The sequence below is a fragment of the Dendropsophus ebraccatus genome, chromosome 4, assembly GCF_027789765.1.
Source record: "Dendropsophus ebraccatus isolate aDenEbr1 chromosome 4, aDenEbr1.pat, whole genome shotgun sequence".
NCBI lineage: Eukaryota > Metazoa > Chordata > Amphibia > Anura > Hylidae > Dendropsophus > Dendropsophus ebraccatus.
Genome location: NC_091457.1, coordinates 102831298 through 102858754, shown reverse-complemented (window position 1 = coordinate 102858754; position 27457 = coordinate 102831298). Strand labels below are relative to the sequence as shown.

General features: G+C 44.8%; 1 protein-coding gene across 4 annotated transcripts in view; it reads right to left on the bottom strand.

The window, feature by feature from the left end:
* Positions 1–25179, bottom strand: part of SEMA3F (semaphorin 3F) — a 75421-nt gene extending 50242 nt beyond the window's left edge. For all 4 annotated transcript variants that reach the window (XM_069968664.1, XM_069968665.1, XM_069968666.1 and 1 more), the window contains exons 1-2: positions 24937–25179; positions 2475–2599 (exon numbers count right to left, since the gene is read on the bottom strand). In XM_069968664.1, coding sequence (XP_069824765.1) covers positions 2475–2583 — 109 coding nt within the window. In that variant the 5' untranslated portion in view covers positions 2584–2599; positions 24937–25179. The remainder of the gene's footprint in view (positions 1–2474; positions 2600–24936) is intronic.
* Positions 25180–27457: the final 2278 nt, after the last annotated feature.

Below are 27457 nucleotides of genomic sequence, written 5' to 3'. Positions count from 1 at the left end.
CCTACATACAGATTCCAGGAATTGCCTCCAACTGGGAGATAAGGAGACACTTGTAGGAATCCAAGTCATTTACCTGGACTGAATGCTGGAGATGTAAATGTAGAAGAGACAGCGCAGAGAGGGGGGGGGGGGGGGACTTCATTTGCCTAATATCAGGTTGGGGAGGCTGGTGAGCCACAAGCAGCTCTTAGAGGGAGAGAGAAAGCCCCAAGATTGGCAGATAATTATACCTGCTTGTACTGAGGCTGTCAGGGGACCCCCTACACTCAGTCATTACAGAAGAGGGAGGGGAGGGGGTGGAGGAGAACATGCTGGAAAATGAGGAAGCAGGAGGTAAGAAGGAGGAGGTAATAAGGAGGAGGTAATGAGGAGGAGGAGGAGGAGGGAGATACACAGGAAAGCAGGGACCCCCAATTCATAGTACAGGAGCCCCATTCATATAAACGAGAGGTGCGCAAAAGCGGGAGGGAGGGAAGAGACTAGAGGAAAAACAGAAAGACAGAGGATTAATTATAATGTATGAACAAGGAGCATGACGAGTCACAGGGACATACAGCAGGACAACTGTAAGAGACACCCCACACACCGGGGGGCAGCAGCAGCTGCTATTGGGGATACAGTGCCATTTAAGCTTGTTTAGACATTGTAGAATCAATTTACCGTGAACAGTGGAGACATGTCATAGTCAATAATATGTGCGCTTCTCACATCGACAATTGTTTCCAAACGTGTTGCTGCCTGTCTGCTGATTCACTGACACCAGCGACATAGTTCGGAATAGCCTGCAGGAACGGTGTCTCTATGACACAGAAAATGGCTGACTGGTGCAAAGCACAGCCGTTTGGTGCAGATCGGTACTGTATTTGATTCCCTTTTATTTATGATGCAATATAAGTTTTGAGTTTTTTTGTGGCACAATCCTGTCAGAATCAAAGCACAAATAATGGAAGCCAGACAGGAAGTGGTGTATTTAATGGGGTTCACTGCTTTGTTATGAGCTCAAGCAATGAGAGGCTGTAATCTGTAGGGAAACATTGTAAGAAGTGATAAGGACAGCACCCCCACAGGGGAAGTGAAGCATTACACAGTGTCCGCTAAAAATACATCTGTCTGTAGGGGTGGGTTCACACTACGGAATTCTCGCGGACAATGTCCGCGGAATTCCGTCAGCTGTCCGCCCGCACATCTGGGCGCCTTTCCGCCGGCCCCATAGACACCATTCTATGGGCCGGCGTATTCCGCTATACGCTGAAAGAAGTGTCATGTCACTTCTTTTAGCGGATCGCGGAATACGCCGGCCCATAGAATGGTGTCTATGGAGCCGGCGGAAAAGCGCGTGCCTGTGCGGGCGGACAGCTGACGGAATTCCGTGGACATTGTCTGCGAGAATTCCGTAGTGTGAACCCGCCCTAATGAAGGAGAGCACAGGTCCTCCAGATGCTCTTTGTAGCTGCTCTCCACTCTGAATATAGGATGAAGATACAGAACATGCTCTTTCATTAACTTATAATTACCTTCTAGGGTACATGAAAATGGGGTTTCTATACTAGAAAACCACTTTAGCCCAATATGGCTGTCCAGTCGTGATGGAAATTGTAATGTTGATACAGCTTGGGGCCAAAGGTTCCCCATCTGCTGTTCATGCTCCCCTGTATTCATACACAATCCCATTCAATCCTAGGAACTGATTTTAAGTTGCAGAAATTTGCAAAAAATCTGGGACCATATATTGTTAGGGTATTATTCACATATATTGAATCTGTTGCACATTTACCAATATAAGTTAAAGGGGTTATCCAGCGCTACAAAAACATGGCCACTTTTCCCCCCTCTCGTCTCCAGTTCAGGTGTCGTTTGAAATTAAGCTCCATTTACTTCAATGGAACAGAGTTTGAAACCCCACCCAAACTAGAGACAAGAGAGGGGGAAAACTGGCCATGTTTTTGTAGCACTGAATAACCCCTTTAAATGGTGGAAATCTTCACCATTAAATATGCAGCATTGCATCAATGTATTCTTAAAGTAAGAGTTGTGTCATTGTTACAAGCTCTGGATTTTCAGTGTTACTAGCCCTTTAACTATTGGCTCAACAAATCAGAAGTAAAAAGCAAAATGAGTCCTAAACCTATGAACCAGTCTTATATTTTCTTGCAGATGTTTCATCCTGAAGCTGCTGTAATATTTTATATCATCTGAAAGAGCCAGAGCCAAGCATCTCCACTTATCAGAGAGCTCTCAGTCTTCTATCGTGTACACTGCTACCTGGAGCATATGGTGTTAATGCTAAGCCACACACTACATAACAGACAGGTCTCTCTACTGATTTCATAACCTGCATTGATTGCGCTGACCCTCCCTCCCATAATCGCCCCTCTCCCCTCATTCCTCCCGGAACAACTCCCGCAGAGCGGCAGAGAAATGATCATAACAAATGGAAGATTAACCTCTTCTGGGACAGAATAGAGTTGTCTTACCACGAAAGGAGAGCTGCACACGAGGAGTTGGTGGACTAAGATCCCTTGCGATGGTGTAGCAAAAACAAAGCAGGATGCAGAAAATTACAAGGGGGTCCCGAGGTTGCATGGTGTAAGACTGGATCCTGTCAAGAGAACACAAAATCAGAAATTAACTCATAAAATGATAAACGAATTGCTAAGTACAAGACATGATGGCTGCTCCAGATCCTCACAGTCTCATCACAGTCACTTCATTCTGCCGTTATCTATGAGATTTTCTGCAGAAGTCTATGAAACTCCAGCTAATCCACACACAGTGTAGGAGTAACATATGCCCCTCTCTGGACAGGAGTTATTTTAGAAAGGGTGTGACAGTGCTTTCAAATAAACTGGATTCTACCACAATCATTTCAAATGGTCCTTTTACACAGAGCGATAATTCGCCCAATAGATTTTGAGGCAACGATTTGGTTTTTATAATGATTAGCGTTTATCTCAGTCTAAATCGTTTGGAAAAATCTTTATTGCAATCGTTTTAAGATCGCTGAAGGCCATCTCACACATAGGGTGAATCTGTGACAGACTGTTTAGACAAAGCGATTGGCGAATTATCAGTGAACGACCAACGATGATTTGAGAACATGTTGAAAGATCACCATGACAGATTTCTCGCTCGTGGCTTTATCGTTCACTGTTTACACGAGCTGATTATCACTCAAATGCGATCTTTCAACGATAATCAGTTTGTCTAAACCATAAAGGTCCTATTAGACTAAATGATTTCTAAAGATTAACAAACCAGGGCTACTTGACATGGTTCACCATATTACACAGAATAGTCCTTAGTTACGATCATTTACTCCATCTGATCCCAGCAAGAGAGTGAACAATGTGGGAGCGATGATTTTGGTGTCAGCACAAAATCAAAAGATCAGCGACACATGAACGATTTCTCGTTGGTCGTTTGATCGCTGTCTGCATTTACATTAAACAATTATAGTTTAATTTCAAATATAACGATTTCAGTCTGGTCAGTGCAGCCACTTCTGCTCTCAAAAAGCCACACCCTCTTGTCAAGCAAGGCACAAGTGTGTGTTTCTTCAGGATGTTTTCTCTCTTCTCCATTGTTACAGGTTGCAAGTTTTCAGCACTGGCCAAAAATAACACACAGGAAAATACCTCTAGCGACCCCCCCCCAACATACACACAGTGTTTTATACAAGACACCTGCAAGGACATCTAATAATGAACATATTAGGTCTGCAACCTATTATTACTCAGTAAATATAATGGCAACCTCTGTCAGTAATGGGACTAGGATGTGACAACCTGCCACACGTGATATAGAGGCTGGTTGTCAGCAGTAATAGCTGCTAGTATAGTATAAGGTGTGTGGATCTTGTATCTGATCAAAGCGTAATTATATCACCATTTCAATTTGTGATAACCATGTGACAACCTCTCAGACATTATATGGGGACTGGTTGTCAGCAGTAATAGATGGAATAGCTGGTAAAAGTATAAGTAGGCATAAGCAAACCTCAAGCATGCTTGAGTTCGTCCAAACTTTTAAGCATTTGACTACCAGTGGCTGAACAAAACACAGTAATCACTGAACTCAAGGAGAACAGCGAAAAAAATTCCAATGAAGTACTCAATCAAGAGTCTCCACTGATGCCCCCAAAAATTTAAATATGCAAAACAAGAGTCCGTGGAGCCTCAGTTACGAGTCTCAAAACACGGGATAGCCAGATATCTCTAGCCTGTTGCCAACGGGGTGCCTCCATGATGGGGAGAGCACCACACCACCCTGAAAAATAACCCCTTAAGTCCCACTCGGTTGCGAGTATTGGAACATAGACAGGGAAACAACAGGGTGGCCCCTTTTGTCAATGTCTAACTCAAGGTGCGAGTATTGCGATCATGACAAGGGCTTGCAAAGGCAGGGTGGGTGGAAGCCCTGAAGTAGATGGGACCAGGTTACAGCTGATGGTTGGTACTGCATTAGCAACAGCAGATACGCTGCTCTGACATGACCATGCTGGGGTGTGCCAAAGGCGGTAGAGGATAGCGGAAATCAGCCAAGCTCTTCATAGAAGTCATTGTGTAATTAAAAGCTTAAAGCAACACATAAGAGCCATGAGTGACACACAGCCTGTAAATTACTAGTGACTTGTCTGATCGCCACTCAAGGATCAGACAGGAGGTAATCCCCAATAAGGGTGTGCAGAGTGGGAATGCAGCGCTCTCTATTCATACAGTGCAGCCAAAGGATATCCCCCTCTACACCAGGCAACACCCAGCAGAAGATACAGGTTCCTGCATCTCTCCTGTGCCAGCCGACTCTTCCCCAGCCCCTGTGGTCAACAAAAAACAGTTTGTTTAGGCTTTTCCCATAATGGTCTTCATCCTGGCTTTCCAAGAGCCTAAATGCCCTAACTCTGCACTCTTTCATACATTCTTCTTATTGTTCTGGCATGGATCCAACATGATAAACATACACACACATATATACATATATACACACACACATACACTGCAATCTGGGGCCACCTAGAATGGATATCTACTATATCCAAAAGCTTTGTCACCTCCAGGCGGCTGCAGCAACATTACTAAATTATTCCCAATGAAAAACCCCCGTCTGTAAAGTCTCACATACAATTCAGACAATAAGGACTCTGGGTGATAAAGAGGTGCTCTCTGACTGACTCGGATCCTTTATGGTGCATGACCTCTGTGACTATTGGGAGAAGAGTTCAGGGTCAGTGCCATATTTTTTAGACTTTTATTTCACTTGTGAGAGGCACCACGCTCAGTCCCTGCTTCCAACTCTATTGTCTCAGGATTACCCAACTTATCACTGCCATACATGTGGCCTTGCTTTCTGCTCCGCCACTAATGTTCTCTGTCTCCTTAGTCTCTATTCACATTTTTCTGGTTTTGAAGGCTTTTTTTTGTTAGACTGGGTTGACACTGTTTTTTCTGTCTGCTTGCCGCTTATTAGGGGAGGATGTAATTGTGTGCAATCTATTTGGATCTATTGGCTTCCATTATTATTGGGAAAAAAAATGCATTTTTTTCCTTTTTTTTGTGTACACAAAAAAGTGGTTGGCCAAGTTTTTGTGTACAAGTAACCATTTAAAAAGGGATGCCTTATATACCCCCCATGTTGAACAGGGTTCTCGCGGACATGACCTCTTACTTTCTGAATCCGAACTCATGGTTTGGTAGGATGGCTATTATAAAGATGGCCATTCTCGCTAAACTATTATACATTTTTCAAACTATCCCCACTGTGGTCCCCGTTGCCTTCTTCAGGACTCTACGCAGGGTTATCTCCAAATTCATCTAGGGAAACAGCAAACCCAGGATTGCATATTCCAACCTGACTCAATCTAGGTCTGTGGGAGGTATGGGGCTACCTGATCTGCATCTCTATCATGAGGCAGCTGTACTGCGTGGAGTTCTGCGTGGGTCGGGGCTCTAAGAGGTGGGTGGATCTAGAGTTTTCATTATGCTCGACTACACCCTCTCTCTTGCCATGGATTTCTCCTGGGATACGCCAATCACTGTCTGGTCTCCCCTTCTTTGTCCCACACACGCTATGCGTCTGGGATAGGTGCGTTGCTAAATACAAACTATCTGTAGTACAGGAACCGTTTTCCCCGATACTCCAGAACCCATCATTCCAGCCTGGCCTGCAGACGCGCAGATTTCTTCTGTGGGAACTGTCTGACTGCCCTAGAGGTAGGGTTTGCATGACAGGTGACGCCATTTTATCTGTGGTGACACTTCAGGCTCAGTCCCCGGACCGTCGGTTGTCCTGGCTGGAGTATGGGCAACTAGCTTCATTCGTACGAACCCTTTTCCCGAGGGCTACACTCACAGATTTTGACAACCTGGTTGTTTCCACCTCTGCTATCCCACGTTGCATATCTGTACTATACCAGATTCTGGTCGGTATTGCAAACCCTGACAGGACTTCCTTCTTTGACAAGTGGGAACGCGACTTGCATGTGTCTCTTGACGGTCAGTCCTTCCAGAAAATCTGCGAACTTACTGACGGTGTTTCCATGGCCGTTAAGGCAAAGGAGAAAAACTACAAGATCCTTTTGCGGTGGTATTACTGCCCGGTCTCCTTGCATACAATGTTTCCTGAGGTCTCTGACTGCTGCTGGAAATGCCTCACGGAGGCTGGCGACATGCTACACATCTGGTGGGCATGTCTGGGCATTCGAGAGCTTTGGGATAAGTTCTTAACCATCTATACCGCATATTTTGGAAGGACAGTCGTCAACTCCCCACAGATGACCTTATTGTCACAGATCCCGGGTTCTCTTGCCACCATCAAGAAAGGGATGTTGCGGCATTTTATGACTGCGGCACGTATGGTTATCCCCTGACACTGGAAAACACCCGTGGTACCTACAATAGTGGAGTGGCTTAGTAAACTCAGGGAACTGGGTAGAATGGAGGAACTGATTGCAGAGACTCATGGGCAGTCTGCTAAATTTGATAAGGTGTGGTTCCCTTGGCGCTTGTTCATGGACTCAGAGGCCTTCCTTGCCCTCACCCGTTAGATAGGGGTGCTTCATGCTCTTATAGCGCTGTACTTGCTGCGGCGTTTGGTTCTGTGGCCTGCCCTCTGCCTGCCTCCTCTCCCCTCTCCTTGTTCTCCCGTTTCCTACCTCAGCCTCTTCTCCTTTCTTCTCATTCTATTCCTTTATAACCTGCAGGACAACTATCACGCTTGCCGTTTGCATTGTAGAGCACTGCAGTGTTGGTGGTGTAGAGGTTTGGAAATGTTGACACTACACTGTTCTTTCTCTTGCTCCTTATATATTTTAAAATGTGACGCCAGGTGACTTGCAGGTCTCCATGTACTAAGGCTTTATTGCTATTGTATATGCTGTTTTGGGTTTGGCTGTCAATAAAATCAGGATTACACATAAAAAGGGATACCTTAAACAGACTGCAAAAACACAGTGTGAGCCCAGCCTTACCATTACAGTCAAGGGAAACCCACTAACAAGGTGCATTTCAGTCAAAAAACTTGATTTATCCACATAGACAATGCAACGTCCATCATCGATATACAATTAATTGTGTGACGTCATATCCATCACATCAAGTAAAAAAAAAAAAATTGGTTGCATTAAAAAAATATTGCACCACCACCGCTTGTGCTCATAATTGTACAGCAGCATCTCCTTCACAGTTTGGTTCAGCTTCCTTGAGAAGCAGCCACGCAGTGCACAATGCACACACAAGCATTTCCCATGTCCCTTCCTCAAGCTTCCTCTATTCTCTTTCTATCTCCAATGCAAAAAGTCCCTACTGGGTGTATAAAACACATAAGCTTTATGGCAGAAATGTTTATTTAAAAAGGAGAGTTCACCAAAAAAACTGTTTCTTTCAAATCAACTGGTGCAGGAAGTGGTGTCTTACCAGTCTGACACTACTCTCTGTTGTCACCTCAGTCCGTGACAGGATTCGTCCAGAGCAGCAGCAAATCTTTATAGGAAACCTCTTCTGTTCTCCATACTGGAAAGAATACACCACTTCCTTCAAGACATACAGCAGCTGATAAGTACCGGGAGACTTGAGATTTTTTAACAGAAGTTAATTACAAATCTCTGGCACCAGTTCATTTTAAAGAAAAATTGTTTTGCTGAACCACCCTTTTATTGCTGCTGAGGCCACTTGGCAACATCACACCGCTGCAGGCTTTGACTATGTAGCTGAGGCATACTTTGTTACTGCACACTACAAACTAAATAAATAAAATACACTGCTACAAATGAATGCACCTGTATACTAATAGTATTGTCTACATCTGGGCACTGTTTTGTGACATATTATTGGAAAACAGTATCCAGATAGAATGATACCAGCACTTTGGGTGCATGCCCCACCTGTACGGCAAAAATGTGGTGTGAACCTGGCCTAAACCCCTCCCCTGCCAGAGACATGACCCCCGCTGCTTGTGTGTAACAGGCCTGGTATTAAGTGAAGGACTAATGTGTTTTCAAGGAAATAAAGAAAAAAAGTTACATAAAAGATTTTCTTACAACTCAGCGCCGTGCTGGATTCACAAAGGAACCTTTTTTATTATAGCTTTCAGTTAATTGATATTTTGAAAGAGGTTCTTTATAATAGGCAAGAGCAAGAAGGGAGGAGGACGGAAGGGAAGTGACTGAGGAGAAAGAATGAAGGAAAGAAAGAGCATGCCGGCAGTTTCTGATGCTGCAGGAACGTGACAGACGGCAGGCGTGACTTGTGATAGGAAACAGACAAGGTGCAACCAGGTGAAACTACACATAGGACAGCAACAGCTGGAGTAGATGTCAGAGCCACTGGATGTGTGGTCCCTGCGGCCTAGGTCTTAGCTCAGAATCCACTTCAGCATGCTCTGCACTCCATATCTGTGTCCAATGAGCGTCACATATTGGAGAGGAATTAGTCTTCAGCCCAGGAAGGTTAATCAGAACCAAAGGCATGTACATCTATATGTGGATTCATCAAAGCAAAACTGAGACATTCTAACTTTTTAAATATGAGGTGTTTCCACGAATCACCAATTATCCGATATAACTTTTATTCCATCTCAGCTAAAAATGACATGCAGGAGCAATGTTTTAGCCAAGGACCGGCCTATTACAAGCAATCAATCACATGCAGCAGCTTCTACATGTGATTGATGGTTAAAAAAAGGCCAGAGCTTGGCCAAAACGGTGCTGCTGCAGGTCACTTCTGGAATAAAAGGTTTATTTTAGAAGAAACCTTGAATTGGTTTGTTTAGTGGAGGATCGCACCAAGTTAAGTAAAGAAAGGATGGTGCACTAGACAACACAGGGACCAGTTTTCCAATGTCATTAAATCAGGAATATGTTTGTTGCAAATGAAACCAGGTATCCGTACATATATGAGAACTCACCCTGACCGTGTCCTGCTAACACAGCTGAATATTCACCACATTAGTATCCAGTCTGGACAATCCTCTGTCAGTTTAACAGCCTGGACTCTAAACTGACAAATACTTGCACTAATACACTGTAATAAACAGGGCAAGAAAGATGTGTGCTGCTGCTGACAGATCACAGAAAGCAGCAGATCAATAGACCAAGGGTAAATAAAAACTATGTAACAAAGCACAGGCAAAAGCACACCCATCTATGGGACCATGTCACTCCCCAAAAAAGCTCCCTAAGGCTGTCTTCACACAAGTGCACTTCACAAGCCTTTACACACCCTTATTACGAATGCAGGTCCCGGCCTGACTGCAGATCTAATGACCCGAGCTGACAAGCCTAAACTACAGCATTCAATAAATAGACTAAAAGACGTTGATTCCAAATTGGAATTTTCGACTTTTCTACTTACCTGTATTAGAGTATTATACATATTACTTGTAAAAGGGTTAGATGGCTTATATACTGGCTTATTCACTGCTCTGTTTTTCACTACAATTTTTTTTGTTTCTTGTCTCAAGTAATTTACCTGAAATGAAGTGGAAACTATAAAGAATTGCTGCCTTGGCTTCTTACTATTACTATAGTGTTACATTACATCTGGAGTCATCCAGAAAACATGTCCTGATGGAACTGACAGGACAAACAAGTCATTAGGAGTAGACACCACATCTTGCAGCTCCAGATCCCCTCCAGTTCGTCCAGCTTCCTCCCCAGACAGGTGATCATCTACTTACGTCTGGTAGCGCCTCATGTTGCACTGCTGCCGCCTTTACATCAATCTAATAGTTTACTACCTCTCCCCGCTCCAGCTTCTCCTCCTCACCCCCATCTCTTCTCTTCCTTTCATATTTTGTTTCACATGCTGGATTTTGTAGCTAAAATAAACAACCCTCTGCAGAGGAGGGGGGGGGGGGGGGGGGGTATGGTGGAGGGCGAAGCTGGAAACCATGAGTCAAACTGGAGGAAACTGAAGGTCAAACATTACCATGGTGTAAGGATAGTGGCGACGAGAAAGATACTGTAGATACATATATGTTAGATATTAGCATTTGGTCTGAAGACTGCATAAGAGCAGCAGACCTTAGCCACTTGGGCTTGATATGTAACACTTTTGTTTTCCTTTCTAGTGTCCTGTGAGGCCAAGAAAGCAAAAACTGACAAAATGAAGTAAGCAGATCGGGAAGAGGAAAGCGAAAATTATGGGAAGCACAGTAGAGGATTAGGTAACATACAGCAGAAGAGGAGGACTACAGGAGTCAGTATGATGGCATATCGTATCTCTATGGTTCTCTATAGCAGATATGTAGGAACTCCACATGCTGCCATAATATGTACAGGGATATTCCCCCAGAGAAGCAATGTGTCCTCATATCCAATAAAGCAGGATGGAATAAGGCTGGGTTCACACTGTGTTTTTGCAATCCATTCAACATATCCATTTTAATTAGTTACTTTTAACGGAAAGAATAACCTAGTCAACACTACTTTGTGTTAGTTAAAAAAAAAAAAAACGCATCCGCTTTGATCCTTTTTTTTATTATAATGGAAGTCAATGGAAAAACGGACCCAAACAGATGACACACAATTACATCTGTTTCTTCCATAAAATGTATATGTTAAACGGATTGCAAAAACACAGTGTGAACCTAGTCTTATACAGCCAATTGAATGAGCTTCTTGGGGAATTTTTACACACAGTTTTCTAACTGCAGTAAAAATAACTAATTATTTGTCATGTAAATGATGGCCATCCACTCAATTTCAACATTGTGTAAACAAAGCCTGTGTTTGCAATCCACTCCTGGTTTTCATTGCAAAATACTGTGTGTGAACATAGCCTCAGAGCGGACTTCACCCATTCCAGTGCTCATCATGAAATCTGCAGCAAAATCCACATGCAACACAAGGGGATTTTCTGTGGATTCACAGATAAATACGTAGGGGAAAGCGCCTGCTTTATGTGGTCTTACTTTAAGATTAATGATACAAAGCAGTGTGTTACACATAAGAAGCAATGGCCACCAGTGCGTGGGAACACAAACAAAATGCAGGTATCCCAGGACTGGAATTACAACCATTATCTACGGCCTGTCTCGCTCCTCATGAATTATTTAGTGCAGAGTTGGGGGATCACCTTTCAGTAAGGGGGGAGCGCACACGCTATTATTCAGTGGCCCGGATACAGCACACACAACATGTGGCACTTAACCCCTTCTCTTACCACTTAACTCAAAGCGCTATAGAGCACAAATGTGACATATGATCCCACAGATCAAGCGGCATGTAGGGGATCATTATCCAGCAATCCCACTGGAAGAACCAAGTAGTACATAGTATAACACTGCAAGCCATGTAGCGTGCGCATTCCTACAGGACATCATATGTACAGCCAGTTATTCTAAAACAAATCATACATAGAGTTCCCATTGTGCACATACAGCAGGCCGACATATGTGGAGCCAGTTATTGTATAACAATATTAATCATACATGGCACTCCCACTGTAGGCATAAAGCAGGACATTATATAACATTATAAATTATACACAAGTATTCCCACTGAAAGCATACAGCAGAACATTACATGCGAGAGCCACAGAGCCCTCAAATCAGATACAACGTCATTCACTGACTGCCTGACAACTGGCGGATAATACAAGCAGCATCATGTCATACTATAGAACAGCGGGCAGGAGAAGACGACTTGACCATAAGACAAACCGCGCAGCCCCTTGTTCTATCCGACACCAGACAGGATTACCCAGGCTAATTGGATTCTCTGTCAGGTTGAATTTCAGAGCATGGAGCGATGGTTCAAAAGCATTTAATTCACATACAACTAAAAGCAAATAAATGCAAATTCATAACAAGGAACATTAATTCCTGAATGAAAAGGGGAGGGGGAAAAGTCTTGGGTGGCAGTTTCTGCAGCGGATTCCAGGATTCTGTTTGCAGCCATCAAAATCTTCCATTTTGCCCAGTGTTTGAAGGGCTAAGCTACGATGGAGAGTCCAGCAGTGTGATCGGGTCCTGGACATCACCAATCATTTATTAGTTTTATTGGAGCTTATGTACATCACACTGTTCATGATCATTGTGAGCGCTGAGCTCTCAGTTGCAGCTCGGCTACAGAGTATGATTATATGTGAAGGTGTGATTCTGTAGTGTGACCGCACCATTCACAAGCACAGATGTATCTTACACCTGGCAAAGGAGTCTCAGTCTTTGCTGCACAGCCTTATTTCGGCTATCCCAATTATATATAATTTAAAAAAAAAAAAAAAAAAAAAAAAGGGGGGGGCACAAGGTTGCCATCACCTTTACTTTAGATGCAAATTAACTACCCCCATTCATTCACTTTTTTGTGTTTGTATTTGTAAATTATGCCTGTATTCTGTAAATATGCTTGTGTATTGTGTATATGTTTTGCAGATCCGTAAAAGTAGAAAATGAAGAAGAATGGTCAAAAATGATCACTAGCTAGAATGACGTGACCCTCCATAATGTCTGCAAATTATGGACCATCCCATAGACTTCTATTGGTGTCTCTTCTGCAATTACAGACCGCACTAGGGTAACGTCAGTATTTTTCCTAAACTGCCAAATCGTAGATGCATAAATTATGGAACCATACTTTGTCCGTAATTGCAGATCCTCAATTACAGACAAATACGGACATGTGAATGAGGAACTCCGTGCGCTCACAAATGCTCACAGCGACTTGTAAATGGTAGACAGCACCGCAGATGAGTTTCCACTAACAGACCTCTGCATAGACCGATAGTAATCCTGAAGTGTGAACAGGGCCATTGAAATGTATTAATGAAAAGTTCTGTCTCTTATTGCAAACAGAACTACAGATGTGTGAATGAGGCCTAAGGGTACAAACACACACAGCAGATACGCAGCAGATTTGGTGGTGCAGACTTGATGCTGTGTTCAGTTATTTAGATCTAATCTGCTGCAGTAAATACGCAGCATATATGTCGTGTGTGTTTGTACCCTAAGGCTTTGTTCACAATTCATTTTCTACCTTATATTTACCATGTACAGTGGGCCAGTACCAAATGTATGTGCTGAAAGTCTGCATAGTTCCATTAGATAGATGAAAGCTGAAAGTGTCCTTATGTCTTGCCAGTATATTACAAAAAATAAAGTATACACAATCTTCTGTGCGTACGGTCCCATATGGGAATAACCCTTTAATGGTTATGAGCTTCTCAATAGCTTTTTATGATGCGTCAGTTAAACAGATGCCAATAAAAGCTATGGGTGATAAATGCATTAAAACGATGTTTAAAAGCAGCATCTGCCACTCGTGGGCTATAATGGCATCCTTCTGACGGTGCCACCATGAAAAGGCTCACAACACATAAGCAGATTCTATGCAGATTTTAGCTTATGGGCGATTGGAAGCCTTTCAGGCTTATATGTTAAATATAGGCCAAAAGAACAACGTGAACCCAGCCTAAGTTCCACATATAAGGGACGTATACCACTGTTATGGAGTCATCTGTGCTTTTGGCAAGTGCAGTTCAGTATGTATGTGCAAAGAAATACAGACTTCAGTCCTTCATTCTCAAATCCTTTTCTGGTGTCCCAGTTATACAGGACTACAAAGCACAAAATGTATAGATTTATGCAAACGCTGGACAGGGAGCTTAGAGCAGAGCTGTATAGAACCAGATCAAAGATAGGAGTTGATCAGACAAGAATCTTAAGCAGACTCTACAATCACATGAAGGAGGCAACACACTTTGCATTACTGAGTGGATTATGGTCGTCAGCAGAGACGTATGTGACATAGAATAACCCAGGCTGCTTGTTCCCAGAAACAAGTGCCTAAACAGAATAAGAAGCTGTACTGCGCATGGAACACACACACTATAGGGGTTATCTGGGATTAGAAATACATAGCTGCTTTCTTCTAGAAACAGCACCACTCTTATCCTCAGTTTGCAGTTTGAAGTGAACAAAGCAGAACTGTACTAGCACACAACCTGGGCACAAGTGTGGTGCTGCCTTTGTAAGTAACTTTTTTTTTTTTTTAAATCCTGGATAAATCTTTTGCTTTATTGAGATCCGGTAGAACAGTCTACTAACAATCCAATAGGATGACATTTTTACCTGTATACATACATACACACACACACACACCTTTCCTCTGTAAATATCCCAGCCATTCTGTAGCATAGGAGGCTGGGGATCACTACTGCAGATCACTAGATTTAGGACCCACTGCACCCCAGATTAAAACAGCTTTATGGCCCTCCATTCTGTTTTGCTCGATATTAATCTAGTAACACATTGTTTGCCCATTACAGCAACATAAAAATTTATAGCTCCATCTCCCACTACTCACAGAGGTGTAGATAGATAGATATTCAAACAAGCTAAAGAAACTCCACACAGAACCTATTGAATATTGATCATAAGATGCAGAGTGACCACATCCCTTACTGGACCCCAGTACTGCGACCAAGGGTACCTGGACATGCTCTCCAGGCTATGTATGACTTCTTCCAGGGGTGTCACAAACATCCTTTAATTTGCCTTTTGAACAATGAATAACGTAGTGTAATTCCTGTCTTAACACGGTACAATATAGAGGAGCAGAGCACACGACCAGCTCCTCACTCAGCGTTTCTGCAAAGCACACGTGTGAGCATTTACAGAAACCATGGCATCCAGAAATTAACCTCCAGCGTCATCTGTTATCATCTCCAGTGTCTGAATCATGAGCCGGCATCCTAAACGCATTCTAATTGAAGTCTTTTTTTTCCTGACGGCAGAAAGCAGCAAACCAACTGCTCAATCAGAGAGTCCATTGAGCGACGTCTCGGTTGATTTAACGTAGCGAACCGAGAAGCCCTAATCAAAATGTCTTCTACAAATGATTCACAAATCTCATCCCTGAGCTAGAAATCTGAGAATAAAGCAAAAATTCTGGGGGCCGCACATCCCACAATACACTGGGAGAACAGAACTAACTGGAATGAGGCTCGAAATCCAAGATCTTCACTCAGAGGAAGGATGGAGTTACAAAGATCATAAATTATATGAAAAACACAGAGCCTTAGGGACCGGTGTGAGGACCTATGTTATATGGAGTTTTGCTCATTAACCTCATAATTGTGCCGATTCCACAGAGAACAGCCATCTACACTGACAATGTGTACGTCTACAGCTAGAAGTGTTGTACGACAGACATTACAACCATTGCCTGAGAATTACTGAAACTGCAACCATCCAGCTTTATTGCCTACATATTCCATGAGAAAATCTAAGTATCTCTGCTGGAAGATTATATATCTGACTAGCACGGGGGCAGGTCTGGGGACGGCTTGCACTCTTCCTTTGCTCCAATATGTCCTGTTGGCCTTCTGTGCAGATTACGATAAAACTTGTGAAATTCAGATTGTCAGCATTTAGAAGCTTTTGTTTTGCATGAGAGGATTATCACATAAATTAGGTGGCCAGACTGAAGGGTTTTGGGAGTCGATAAGGAGATTATAGGACAAAGTCAAAACCAATGGCGGAAAGGAATATAATGGACATTCTGCTTGCAGATACAAAACAATGAAGAATCAATACATATATCTTACCAGTTGTAAAGACTTACTCTTCATACATAGCAGTAGCCCGAATTGTCACATTTACATGGTCGTCCTCGAATTACACAGCTTTGCATGTCTGCTACCAGACGTATACATGAAACCATTGGTAGTGTACATGGTTGTAGTAGTGTAGGCATCAGTTTTTAAAAAGGTGCCCATTATTATTGGCCTTTATAAATACAGCAAGCAGATCCAAAAAGACAACATCTACCAGATGTGCCAGTTTGGGCTTTATACAAGAACGTTGCCTAAACACAGACCATATACGACTGGTTAAAAATTTCATGATATGAGTATGGTATGGAGTTTTCCCCTTAGGCTTCTCTGTGGGGATTATCACTGAAAATGAAACTTTCATAGAGAAGGAAAGATTCTCATTCCTTTTCACAGACATTACTCCACTGTCCCCTATGCATTTGAACATATTCTTATTTGTTTCTGTAGAGAAGCTGAATCTCTGTGGCCTCCACAGTTAAGTGCAGATTTTCTGGGCTACACTTTGTGAGAACATTTCATATCATCACAGATTCCCCTTATTATTTTAGGCAAAAGGCCGAAGAGGAATAGATAAAAATATTCCTTTACCCAGGGTCAAAGGCAATGACGCAGAGGAGGGGCCAAAGCTTCATTTGTTTGATGTAAACTTTGGCAAAAGTGGGTTTGTATTTGCCTTCTTCAGTTCAATGAATCCTTCAGAGATCAGGCTTAAAGGGGTTCTCCATAAACATGCTCAAAGGCTGAAACAGAAGCTGTGGGCAAGCAGCTCAAAGTTGAGCACACACGAAGCAATGTATGTATCCAATCTATGAAGACATGGATATGTGCCCAGCGGCCAATGATTTTAGCTCTGGACCAAAAGACACAATCAGCAGATGATCGATGTCATCGGCTGATTGTTGTCTTTATTACACAGAGCGATAATTGGCTGAATCAGAGCGATTATCGCTCCGTGTAATAGGGCCCCTAGGGGACATTCACACATCCGTAGAATTCAGTCCATACATGGATGGTGCTTTGCGGACTGGACCTGGAAACTCCCAACATCTTAATGAATCATGATGCTCGGAGCCCCTAAACAGTTTAAAGGTTTGTGCTCCTATAAGGAGGTAGAAAGTTTGCGTTTTCTACATCTAATTATTGTTTAGAGCTTGGTGTTAAGCGAACACTTTACAGAATGGAAATAGAGCAGTCAGGAGATAAGAAACACCAGCTTGTAAGTGTGCACAATGGTAAAGTTAGGTTCACAACTGAGCTCTGTTGCAGAAGCCATTTAGCAGTACATGAGAGGGCAAAAACAGAAAGCTACAAGCAGCATACCCCCCCCCCCCCACACACACACTCTTCAGTCCTGCTGGAGAGACACTGGACAGGAACCCAATGGACCCCATTAAAGTCAATAGGATGTGTTGCTGCTAGAGATGAGCGAACCTCGAGAATGCTCAAGTCCATCCGAACCTGAACGTTCGGCATTTGATTAGCGGTGGCTGCTGAACTTGGATAAAGCCCTAAGGCTATGTGGAAATCATGGATATAGTCATTGGCTGTATCCATGTTTTCCAGACAACCTTAGAGCTTTATCCAAGTTCAGCAGCCACCGCTAATCAAATACCGAATGTTCGGGTTCGGATCAACTCAAACCCGAACCTGGTTCGCTCATCTCTAGTTGCTGCCTGTAGTGCAACAGGGTACTCCCCCACCCCCACTTAGTTTTTGTGAACTGAATTAGCTCTGATGGAGCCTCTGACACCAATATGAACTCTATGTCAGAGCTGCAATTAGATTTAGAACTGGTATTAGTTTAAGCATTTTGATGATAATAAATAATGCTTGTGACCCTTAGTGCACCCCAATAATGCAGAGGTATACACAGATCTATAGGAAATTATAGTGAACTACAATGGGTTTCACTAGTTTCTTCAGGTATATGATTGTAAACACTCAAAATCCAACCTAAGGCTCCGTTCCCACTGAGCAAAGGTAGCGGAATTCCGCGACAGAATTGTCCGCCGCGGAATGCAGTTAGCCTCCCGCTCATAATGGGACTCTATGGGAGGCGCGCGCTCCTGCCCTGTCCGCGCTGAAGAATGAACATGTTCATTCTTCAGCGCGTACAGAGCAGCAGCGCGCGCCTCCCATAGACTCCCATTATGAGCGGGAGGCTAACGGCATTCCGCGGCGGACAATTCCGTCGCGGAATTCCCCTAGCTTTGCTCAGTGGGAACGGGGCCTTACACTGCTGCCTTTCCTTTGGTCAGGAAGTGTGAATGCATCATGTGCTGCAACATTCTTCACAATACAAAACTGAAACTGGGTTGCATTCTCAATGTGGTCAAAACCGCACCCCCAATTCTTAACCAATAGCTGCGCAATGTTGCCGATAATCCCAGCACCATTACGGATTGTAGCTACTGGGAAGGGAAATGGTTCAAAGCACATATGTGGAAAGGCAGTCTTAAGGTCCCATGAACCTCAGACGGCCAAACCCACTGCATTCTGCAAATATGACCACCAATCTACGGTGTATAGGGCTCTCCCAAACAACCACCGACAGATAGAGGATACAGGACTGCTGGGCCATGTTGAACATTCCTGTGGGTGGCGAGGATGGGCAGCGGGCACGAGGGATATCAGACAGCTGAACAATGTTTTGGCCATCAGTTATTGAAAGTATATGGGGACCTTAAGGTTGCAGTCACACATTTTTCACCAGTTTTGTTGCATTGCTTGTTTTACATAAGATAAGAGCCTAACTGATTTTATAGGCTCCGCCATATATTACCAGGCTTCATTGCAGGAGTTTTTCTTGTCAAAAACAATTTGATTATATTATACTGTGTTAACACAGAGATTTATCTGAGAGATTTTTTTTAAGCCAAAGCCAGGAATGGATTTGAAAAGAGGATAAGGCCCTTTTAAACCAAAAGATGTCTGACAGACTATATTACAGATTTCTTCAGCCGAAGCCAGGAATAGATTTGAAAAGAGGAGAAATATCAGTCTTTCCTTTATGACCTGTTCTCTGTTTATAGTTTGTTCCTGGCTTTGGCTTCAAAGATCTGTCAGATAAATCTCTCTCTAAACACACCACGAGTCACATGGCAAAGCCCAGACAGTCAATTTAGACAAAATCGTGAACTCCATAATCAGGATTTAATTATGTAAAGAAACGTAATAAAACTGCAAATGTGTGAACACAGGCTAAGCCTCTGTTTCCACATTCTTGTTCGATCAAAACCACACCTCCATTTCCTCCCCAATAGCCACAATCTTGCCGAAATTATCTACACCACTGTGCGCTATTGTTAAAAACGCGGACATTGTTTCTACCACATTCCAAATGCGAACGTAGAAGCAGTTTTTGAACTACAATCCCCAAGTACCCCCAACAGGTCATATTTGAGAAATTCCTTGGTATTCACTAGGCATATAATTATAGTCAGTGCATCAGATGCATGAGTCATCACTAGCGATGAGTGCGCAGCATTTGTTACTGGTGGCTGAAGAGGTTGGATGCAGCCCTAAGGCTGCCTGGCAAACACTGATACAGCTTTACAGGCTATATTCCTACACAGTACTTTTGCTCAGTATTTTGGAGTGGATTGAAAACACAGAAAGGCTATGGCCGCCATTTAATGTAGTTGCTGTTATTTTGAAACAACAGCCATCACTTCATAAATGATAAAGGCAACAATGTTCTATGTACTTGGCTTGTTGCAGTCATGTAACATCCCTCAGTGGCTTCACACTGTTTTTTGGAAAAATGCCCCTTTTTTGTATTTTTTTTTTTTATGTGTTGCTTTACCCAAAAGGGCAGCAGCCAATTGCTATTCAAAAGTCTACAGTTAGGGTATAAACACACACACCGTATACGCAGCGTATTTACTGCTGCGATACGCAGCAAATACGCAACAAATACGCAGCAGATTAGATCTAAATAACTGAACACAGCATCAAATCTGCTGCAGATCTGCTGCGTATACGGTGTGTGTGTGTTTGTACCCTTAAACACAAAAAGCACAAGAAACAATGCTTTTTGTTTGCACTGTTTTTATGGCCTGTTAGTGTGCTTTTTGGGCAGTGGATCTTGATATGGTGTTTCCCCATTGCCTTCTATATAGCACTTAAAAATCGCCAGAAAAGCATATTAACATTTTATTACAAAAAAAAAAAAAAAAAAAAAGTCACAAAAAGCTTGCATCAAAAACACACATATCCCGTTACACAACTCATTTTTTAAGAAAAGAAAAAAAAAATAATAAAATAAGGCTGTGAGAAGGAACACTAACCTGGGTTTTCATGTGCATGGTCAGGATTTCTGGGCCAAAACTAAAACTATAATGTACAGATTTTCTGCATTTTGGTCCCATTCTTGGTTTGTGCTAAAAATAATGACCAAAATACTAATCTGTGAGGCTTACAGACATTAGTGACACTGCTGAACCTTGTGGTTCCACAGCTCTTTCAGACTTGCACAATATAACATCTCCATGCAATCGCAGCTATAGCTTTTTGGGATCAACAGCTCCAGTAAGGATGGAATCACATATTACAGTCTAATGTGCTGGCAATGGCTGAGGTGGAGCACAAAGGCACATGGGTGAAGAGGCTTTTAGAATTACTGGCGACCAGTATGGCACATGGGGGGCAGCCTGGCATATGGAAGAGGGCACACTGGTACAGGTGGGTGACAATGTGATTGTTGGTGTACAGTCTGGCACATGGGGTAGCAATTATTGGTTACTGTCTCGTACATGAGAGGCAGTGTGGTCTTCTGCGGAAGGCACACCAAGTACTTCTATACAGGAAGCAGTATATGTGCTGTTGGTTTACCAGTGACAAACCGGAATGTGTATCTCTTCCCAGCAACAAATAATTGGCAAAGAATATATACACTTGACCCCTATGGGTGGCAAGCTCACCTGCTCACCACGTGCCCAGGTAACAGATCTCCTGGTGTAAATAATAAATAGCCCCCCTGGACTCCCAGGGTCTGTGGTACTTGATCCCACTAAGTCTTTATATAATAGCAGGTATCCCTAGTGGTTCCTCTTCCCTTGACAGAAGATGAATAATAGGCAGGTGTTCACAGGAGAGGACCCTCAGGGGTTGTGTGCTGCAAACACAACTCAATTTGTTAGGAAAAAAAACTCCAAACCAGTTTCACTAGAGATCTGATCAGACTGTCATAGAGCTGGGAGGCATGAGGGCACTGTGTGACATAGGAAGGATGCACCGTGTGCATGAAGTAGGATTCTAGCATATAAGGGCAGTGACCCTCATAAACCCACGTATGTATACACGTGTAGGGCAATAAACAATAGTAGAGAGGAGAATTGGAAGAAATGCAGAGAAAAATCAACATACAATCAATGTCTGCAGTGCAAGGAGACCACAGCGTACTACCTGTGTGCACTGTACAAACTCTCCACACACTGCATATGACACACCGAGGTCTCCATACAGTGCGCACACACACACACAGCTCTCCATACATTACACACACACACACACAGCTCTCCATACATTACACACACACACACACAGCTCTCCATACATTACACACACACACACAGCTCTCCATACATTACACACACACACACAGCTCTCCATACATTACACACACACACACACACAGCTCTCCATACATTACACACACACACACACACACACAGCTCTCCATACATTACACACACACACACACACACACACACAGCTCTCCATACATTACACACACACACACACACAGCTCTCCATACATTACACACACACACACACACAGCTCTCCATACATTACACACACACACACACACACACAGCTCTCCATACATTACACACACACACACAGCTCTCCATACATTACACACACACACACACACAGCTCTCCATACATTACACACACACACACACAGCTCTCCATACATTACACACACACACACACACAGCTCTCCATACATTACACACACACACAGCTCTCCATACATTACACACACACACACACAGCTCTCCATACATTACACACACACACACACACAGCTCTCCATACATTACACACACACACACACACACACACAGCTCTCCATACATTACACACACACACACACACACACACACAGCTCTCCATACATTACACACACACACACACACACAGCTCTCCATACATTACACACACACAGCTCTCCATACATTACACACACACAGCTCTCCATACATTACACACACACACACACACACACACAGCTCTCCATACATTACACACACACAGCTCTCCATACATTACACACACACACACACACACAGCTCTCCATACATTACACACACACAGCTCTCCATACATTACACACACACACACACACACACAGCTCTCCATACATTACACACACACACACACACACACACAGCTCTCCATACATTACACACACACACACACACACAGCTCTCCATACATTACACACACACACACACACACAGCTCTCCATACATTACACACACACACACACACACACACACACAGCTCTCCATACATTACACACACACACACACACACACACACACAGCTCTCCATACATTACACACACACACACACACAGCTCTCCATACATTACACACACACACACACACACACAGCTCTCCATACATTACACACACACACACACACACACAGCTCTCCATAAACACAACTCAATTTGTTAGGAAAAAAAACTCCAAACCAGTTTCACTAGAGATCTGATCAGACTGTCATAGAGCTGGGAGGCATGAGGGCACTGTGTGACATAGGAAGGATGCACCGTGTGCATGAAGTAGGTTTCTAGCATATAAGGGCAGTGACCCTCATAAACCCACGTATGTATACACGTGTAGGGCAATAAACAATAGTAGAGAGGAGAATTGGAAGAAATGCAGAGAAAAATCAACATACAATCAATGTCTGCAGTGCAAGGAGACCACAGCGTACTACCTGTGTGCACTGTACAAACTCTCCACACACTGCATATGACACACCGAGGTCTCCATACAGTGCGCACACACACACACAGCTCTCCATACATTACACACACACACACACAGCTCTCCATACATTACACACACACACACACAGCTCTCCATACATTACACACACACACACAAACACACACACAGCTCTCCATACATTACACACACACACACACACACACACACAGCTCTCCATACATTACACACACAGCTCTCCATACATTACACACACAGCTCTCCATACATTACACACACACACACACACAGCTCTCCATACATTACACACACACACAGCTCTCCATACATTACACACACACACACACACAGCTCTCCATACATTACACACACACACACACACACCTCTCCATACATTACACACACACACACACACAGCTCTCCATACATTACACACACACACACACACAGCTCTCCATACATTACACACACACACACACACACACACAGCTCTCCATACATTACACACACACACACACACACACACAGCTCTCCATACATTACACACACACACACACACAGCTCTCCATACATTACACACACACACACACACACACACACAGCTCTCCATACATTACACACACACACACACACACACAGCTCTCCATACATTACACACACACACACACAGCTCTCCATACATTACACACACACACACACACACAGCTCTCCATACATTACACACACACACACAGCTCTCCATACATTACACACACACACACAGCTCTCCATACATTACACACACACACACACACACAGCTCTCCATACATTACACACACACACACACACACACAGCTCTCCATACATTACACACACACACACACACACACAGCTCTCCATACATTACACACACACACAGCTCTCCATACATTACACACACACACACACACACACACACAGCTCTCCATACATTACACACACACACACACACAGCTCTCCATACATTACACACACACACACACAGCTCTCCATACATTACACACACACACACAGCTCTCCATACATTACACACACACACACACACACAGCTCTCCATACATTACACACACACACACACACACACACAGCTCTCCATACATTACACACACACACACACACACAGCTCTCCATACATTACACACACACACACACACACACACAGCTCTCCATACATTACACACACACACACACACACAGCTCTCCATACATTACACACACACACACACACAGCTCTCCATACATTACACACACACACACACACACACACAGCTCTCCATACATTACACACACACACACACAGCTCTCCATACATTACACACACACACACACAGCTCTCCATACATTACACACACACACACACAGCTCTCCATACATTACACACACACACACACAGCTCTCCATACATTACACACTCATCATACACTGGGCTCTCCATACAGTGCACACACACACACACAGCTCTCCATACATTACACACACACACACACATACAGCTCTCCATACATTACACACACACACACACATACAGCTCTCCATACATTACACACACACACACACATACAGCTCTCCATACATTACACACACACACACACACACACACACACACACGACTTGGACGCTCCCGTTCTGCCGGTGCTGTCACCCCCCTCTTACCTGACCCCCTTGGGGGGCAGCACAGCCCCTTCTTCCTCCCCCACTGCTTCCCATCCCAGCTCCCTTTGTGTATGGTGAGGGCTCCTTGTCGGGGTGCAGGGAGGGGGCTGCTGCCTGTATTCAGGTGCCTGCCCTCCGCACACAGGTGACCGAGCCTCCTCCTCACACAAAGCCACAGATAGAAAGTAACAAGTGTCCGTGACAGAGAGCCGGCCACCTGACACACCGGCACCGGCAGCGCTCACTCACCTAACACGACCCCGGCGATCCGGCTGTGTCCTGCAGAGAGCGGGGCCCGGGCGCAGCTATCCACAAGGTCCAGAGGAGCACCGGGAACATCAGCGCGTCCGGGGTGACAGTAATCCAGGGGTACGAGCAGATCCCGGGGGGCAGGAGGCTGCGGGGAAGCGCTCAGGGCTCGGCACAGGCAGATCCCGCAGCCGCTGCTTATAATGTTCTCGCTGGAACTGAGCAGCTTCTGGCTGAGAAAGTCACAGGAACTTGAGCCATTTACATAAACCAACCTCCTCCAGCCTCCGCCAACCTCCAGCCTCCCGGGGAGGCCCGCCCCTCACATGCCGCTCCGCTCACCTGGCCTGCCACACAGACGGCGAGCCAGCGCCGCGTATACCGCCCTGCTGCAGCGAGGAGCCCTCCACGTGTACGGCCCCTCCGCACTGCCCCCTCACAGCTGCCACCCTGACCCACCGCAGGTCACATGGCAGAGTATGCATCCACCTCCTGTCACACAGGTATGGCAGTACTCCTCCACCACAGAGCTGAGGAAGGACACTGTGTGAGAACTGCCCCTTATGGTACACGGCTGTCATGTAACACCTCACATACCTGCCCCTCCTGGTACACGGCTGTCATGTAACACCTCACATACCTGCCCCTCCTGGTACACGGCTGTCATGTAACACCTCACATACCTGCCCCTCCTGGTACACGGCTGTCATGTAACACCTCACATACCTACCCCTCCTCCTGGTACACGGTTGTCATGTAACAGCGCACATACCTGCCCCTCCTCCTGGTACACGGTTGTCATCTAACACCTCACATACCTGCCCCTCCTGGTACACGGCTGTCATATAACACCTCACATACCTGCCCCTCCTGGTACACGGCTGTCATGTAACACTGCACATACCTGCCCCTCCTGGTACACGGCTGTCATGTAACACAGCACATACCTACCCCTCCTCCTGGTACACGGTTGTCATGTAACACCGCACATACCTGCCCCTCCTGGTACACGGCTGTCATGTAACACCTCACATACCTGCCCCTCCTGGTACACGGTTGTTATGTAACACTGCACATACCTGCCCCTCCTGGTACACGGCTGTCATGTAATAGCTCACATACCTGCCCCTCCTGGTACACGGCTGTCATGTAATAACGCACATACCTGCCCCTCCTGGTACACAGCTGTCATGTAACACCTCACATACCTGCCCCTCCTGGTACACGGCTGTCATGTAACACCTCACATACCTGCCCCTCCTGGTACACGGCTGTCATGTAACAGCGCACGTGCCTGCACCTCCTGGTACACGGCTGTCATGTAACACCTCACATACCTGCCCCTCCTGGTACACGGCTGTCATGTAACAGTGCACATACCTGCCCCTCCTGGTACACGGCTGTCATGTAATAACGCACATACCTGCCCCTCATCGTACACAGCTGTTATGTAATACCACACATACCTGCCCCTCATGGTACACAGCTGTCATGTAACAGCGCACATACCTGCCCCTCCTGGTACACGGCTGTCATGTAACACCTCACATACCTGCCCCTCCTGGTACAGAGCTGTCATATAACAGCGCACATACCTGCCCCTCCTGGTACACGGCTGTCATGTAACAGCGCACGTGCCTGCCCCTCCTGGTACACGGCTGTCATGTAACACTTCACATACCTGCCCCTCCTGGTACACGGCTGTCATGTAACACCTCACATACCTGCCCCTCCTGGTACACGGCTGTCATGTAACACCTCACATACCTGCCCCTCCTGGTACACGGCTGTCATGTAACAGTGCACATACCTGCCCCTCCTGGTACAGGGCTGTCATGTAAGAGCGCACGTACCTGCACCTCCTGGTACACGGCTGTCATGTAACAACGCACATACCTGCCCCTCCTGGTACACAACTGTCATGTAATACCTCACATACCTGCCCCTCCTGGTATAAGGCTGTCATGTAACACCTCACATACCTGCCCCTCCTGGTATAAGGCTGTCATGTAACACCTCACATACCTGCCCCTCCTGGTACACGGCTGTCATTTAACACCTCACATACCTGCCCCTCCTGGTACACGGCTGTCATGTAACACCTCACATACCTGCCCCTCCTGGTACACGGCTGTCATGTAACACCTCACATACCTGCCCCTCCTGGTACAGGGCTGTCATGTAACACCGCAAATACCTGCCCCTCCTGGTACACGGCTGTCATGTAATAGCGCACATACCTGCCCCTCCTGGTACACGGCTGTCATGTAACACCGCACATACCTGCACCTCCAGGTACCTGCCCCTCCTGGTACACGGCTGTCATGTAACACCTCACATACCTGCCCCTCCTGGTACACGGCTGTCATGTAACACCTCACATACCTGCCCCTTATGGTACACGGCTGTCATGTAACAGCGCACATACCTGCACCTCCTGGTACATGGCTGTCATGTAACACTTCACATACCTGCCCCTCCTGGTACACGGCTGTCATGTAATAGCACACATACCTGTCCC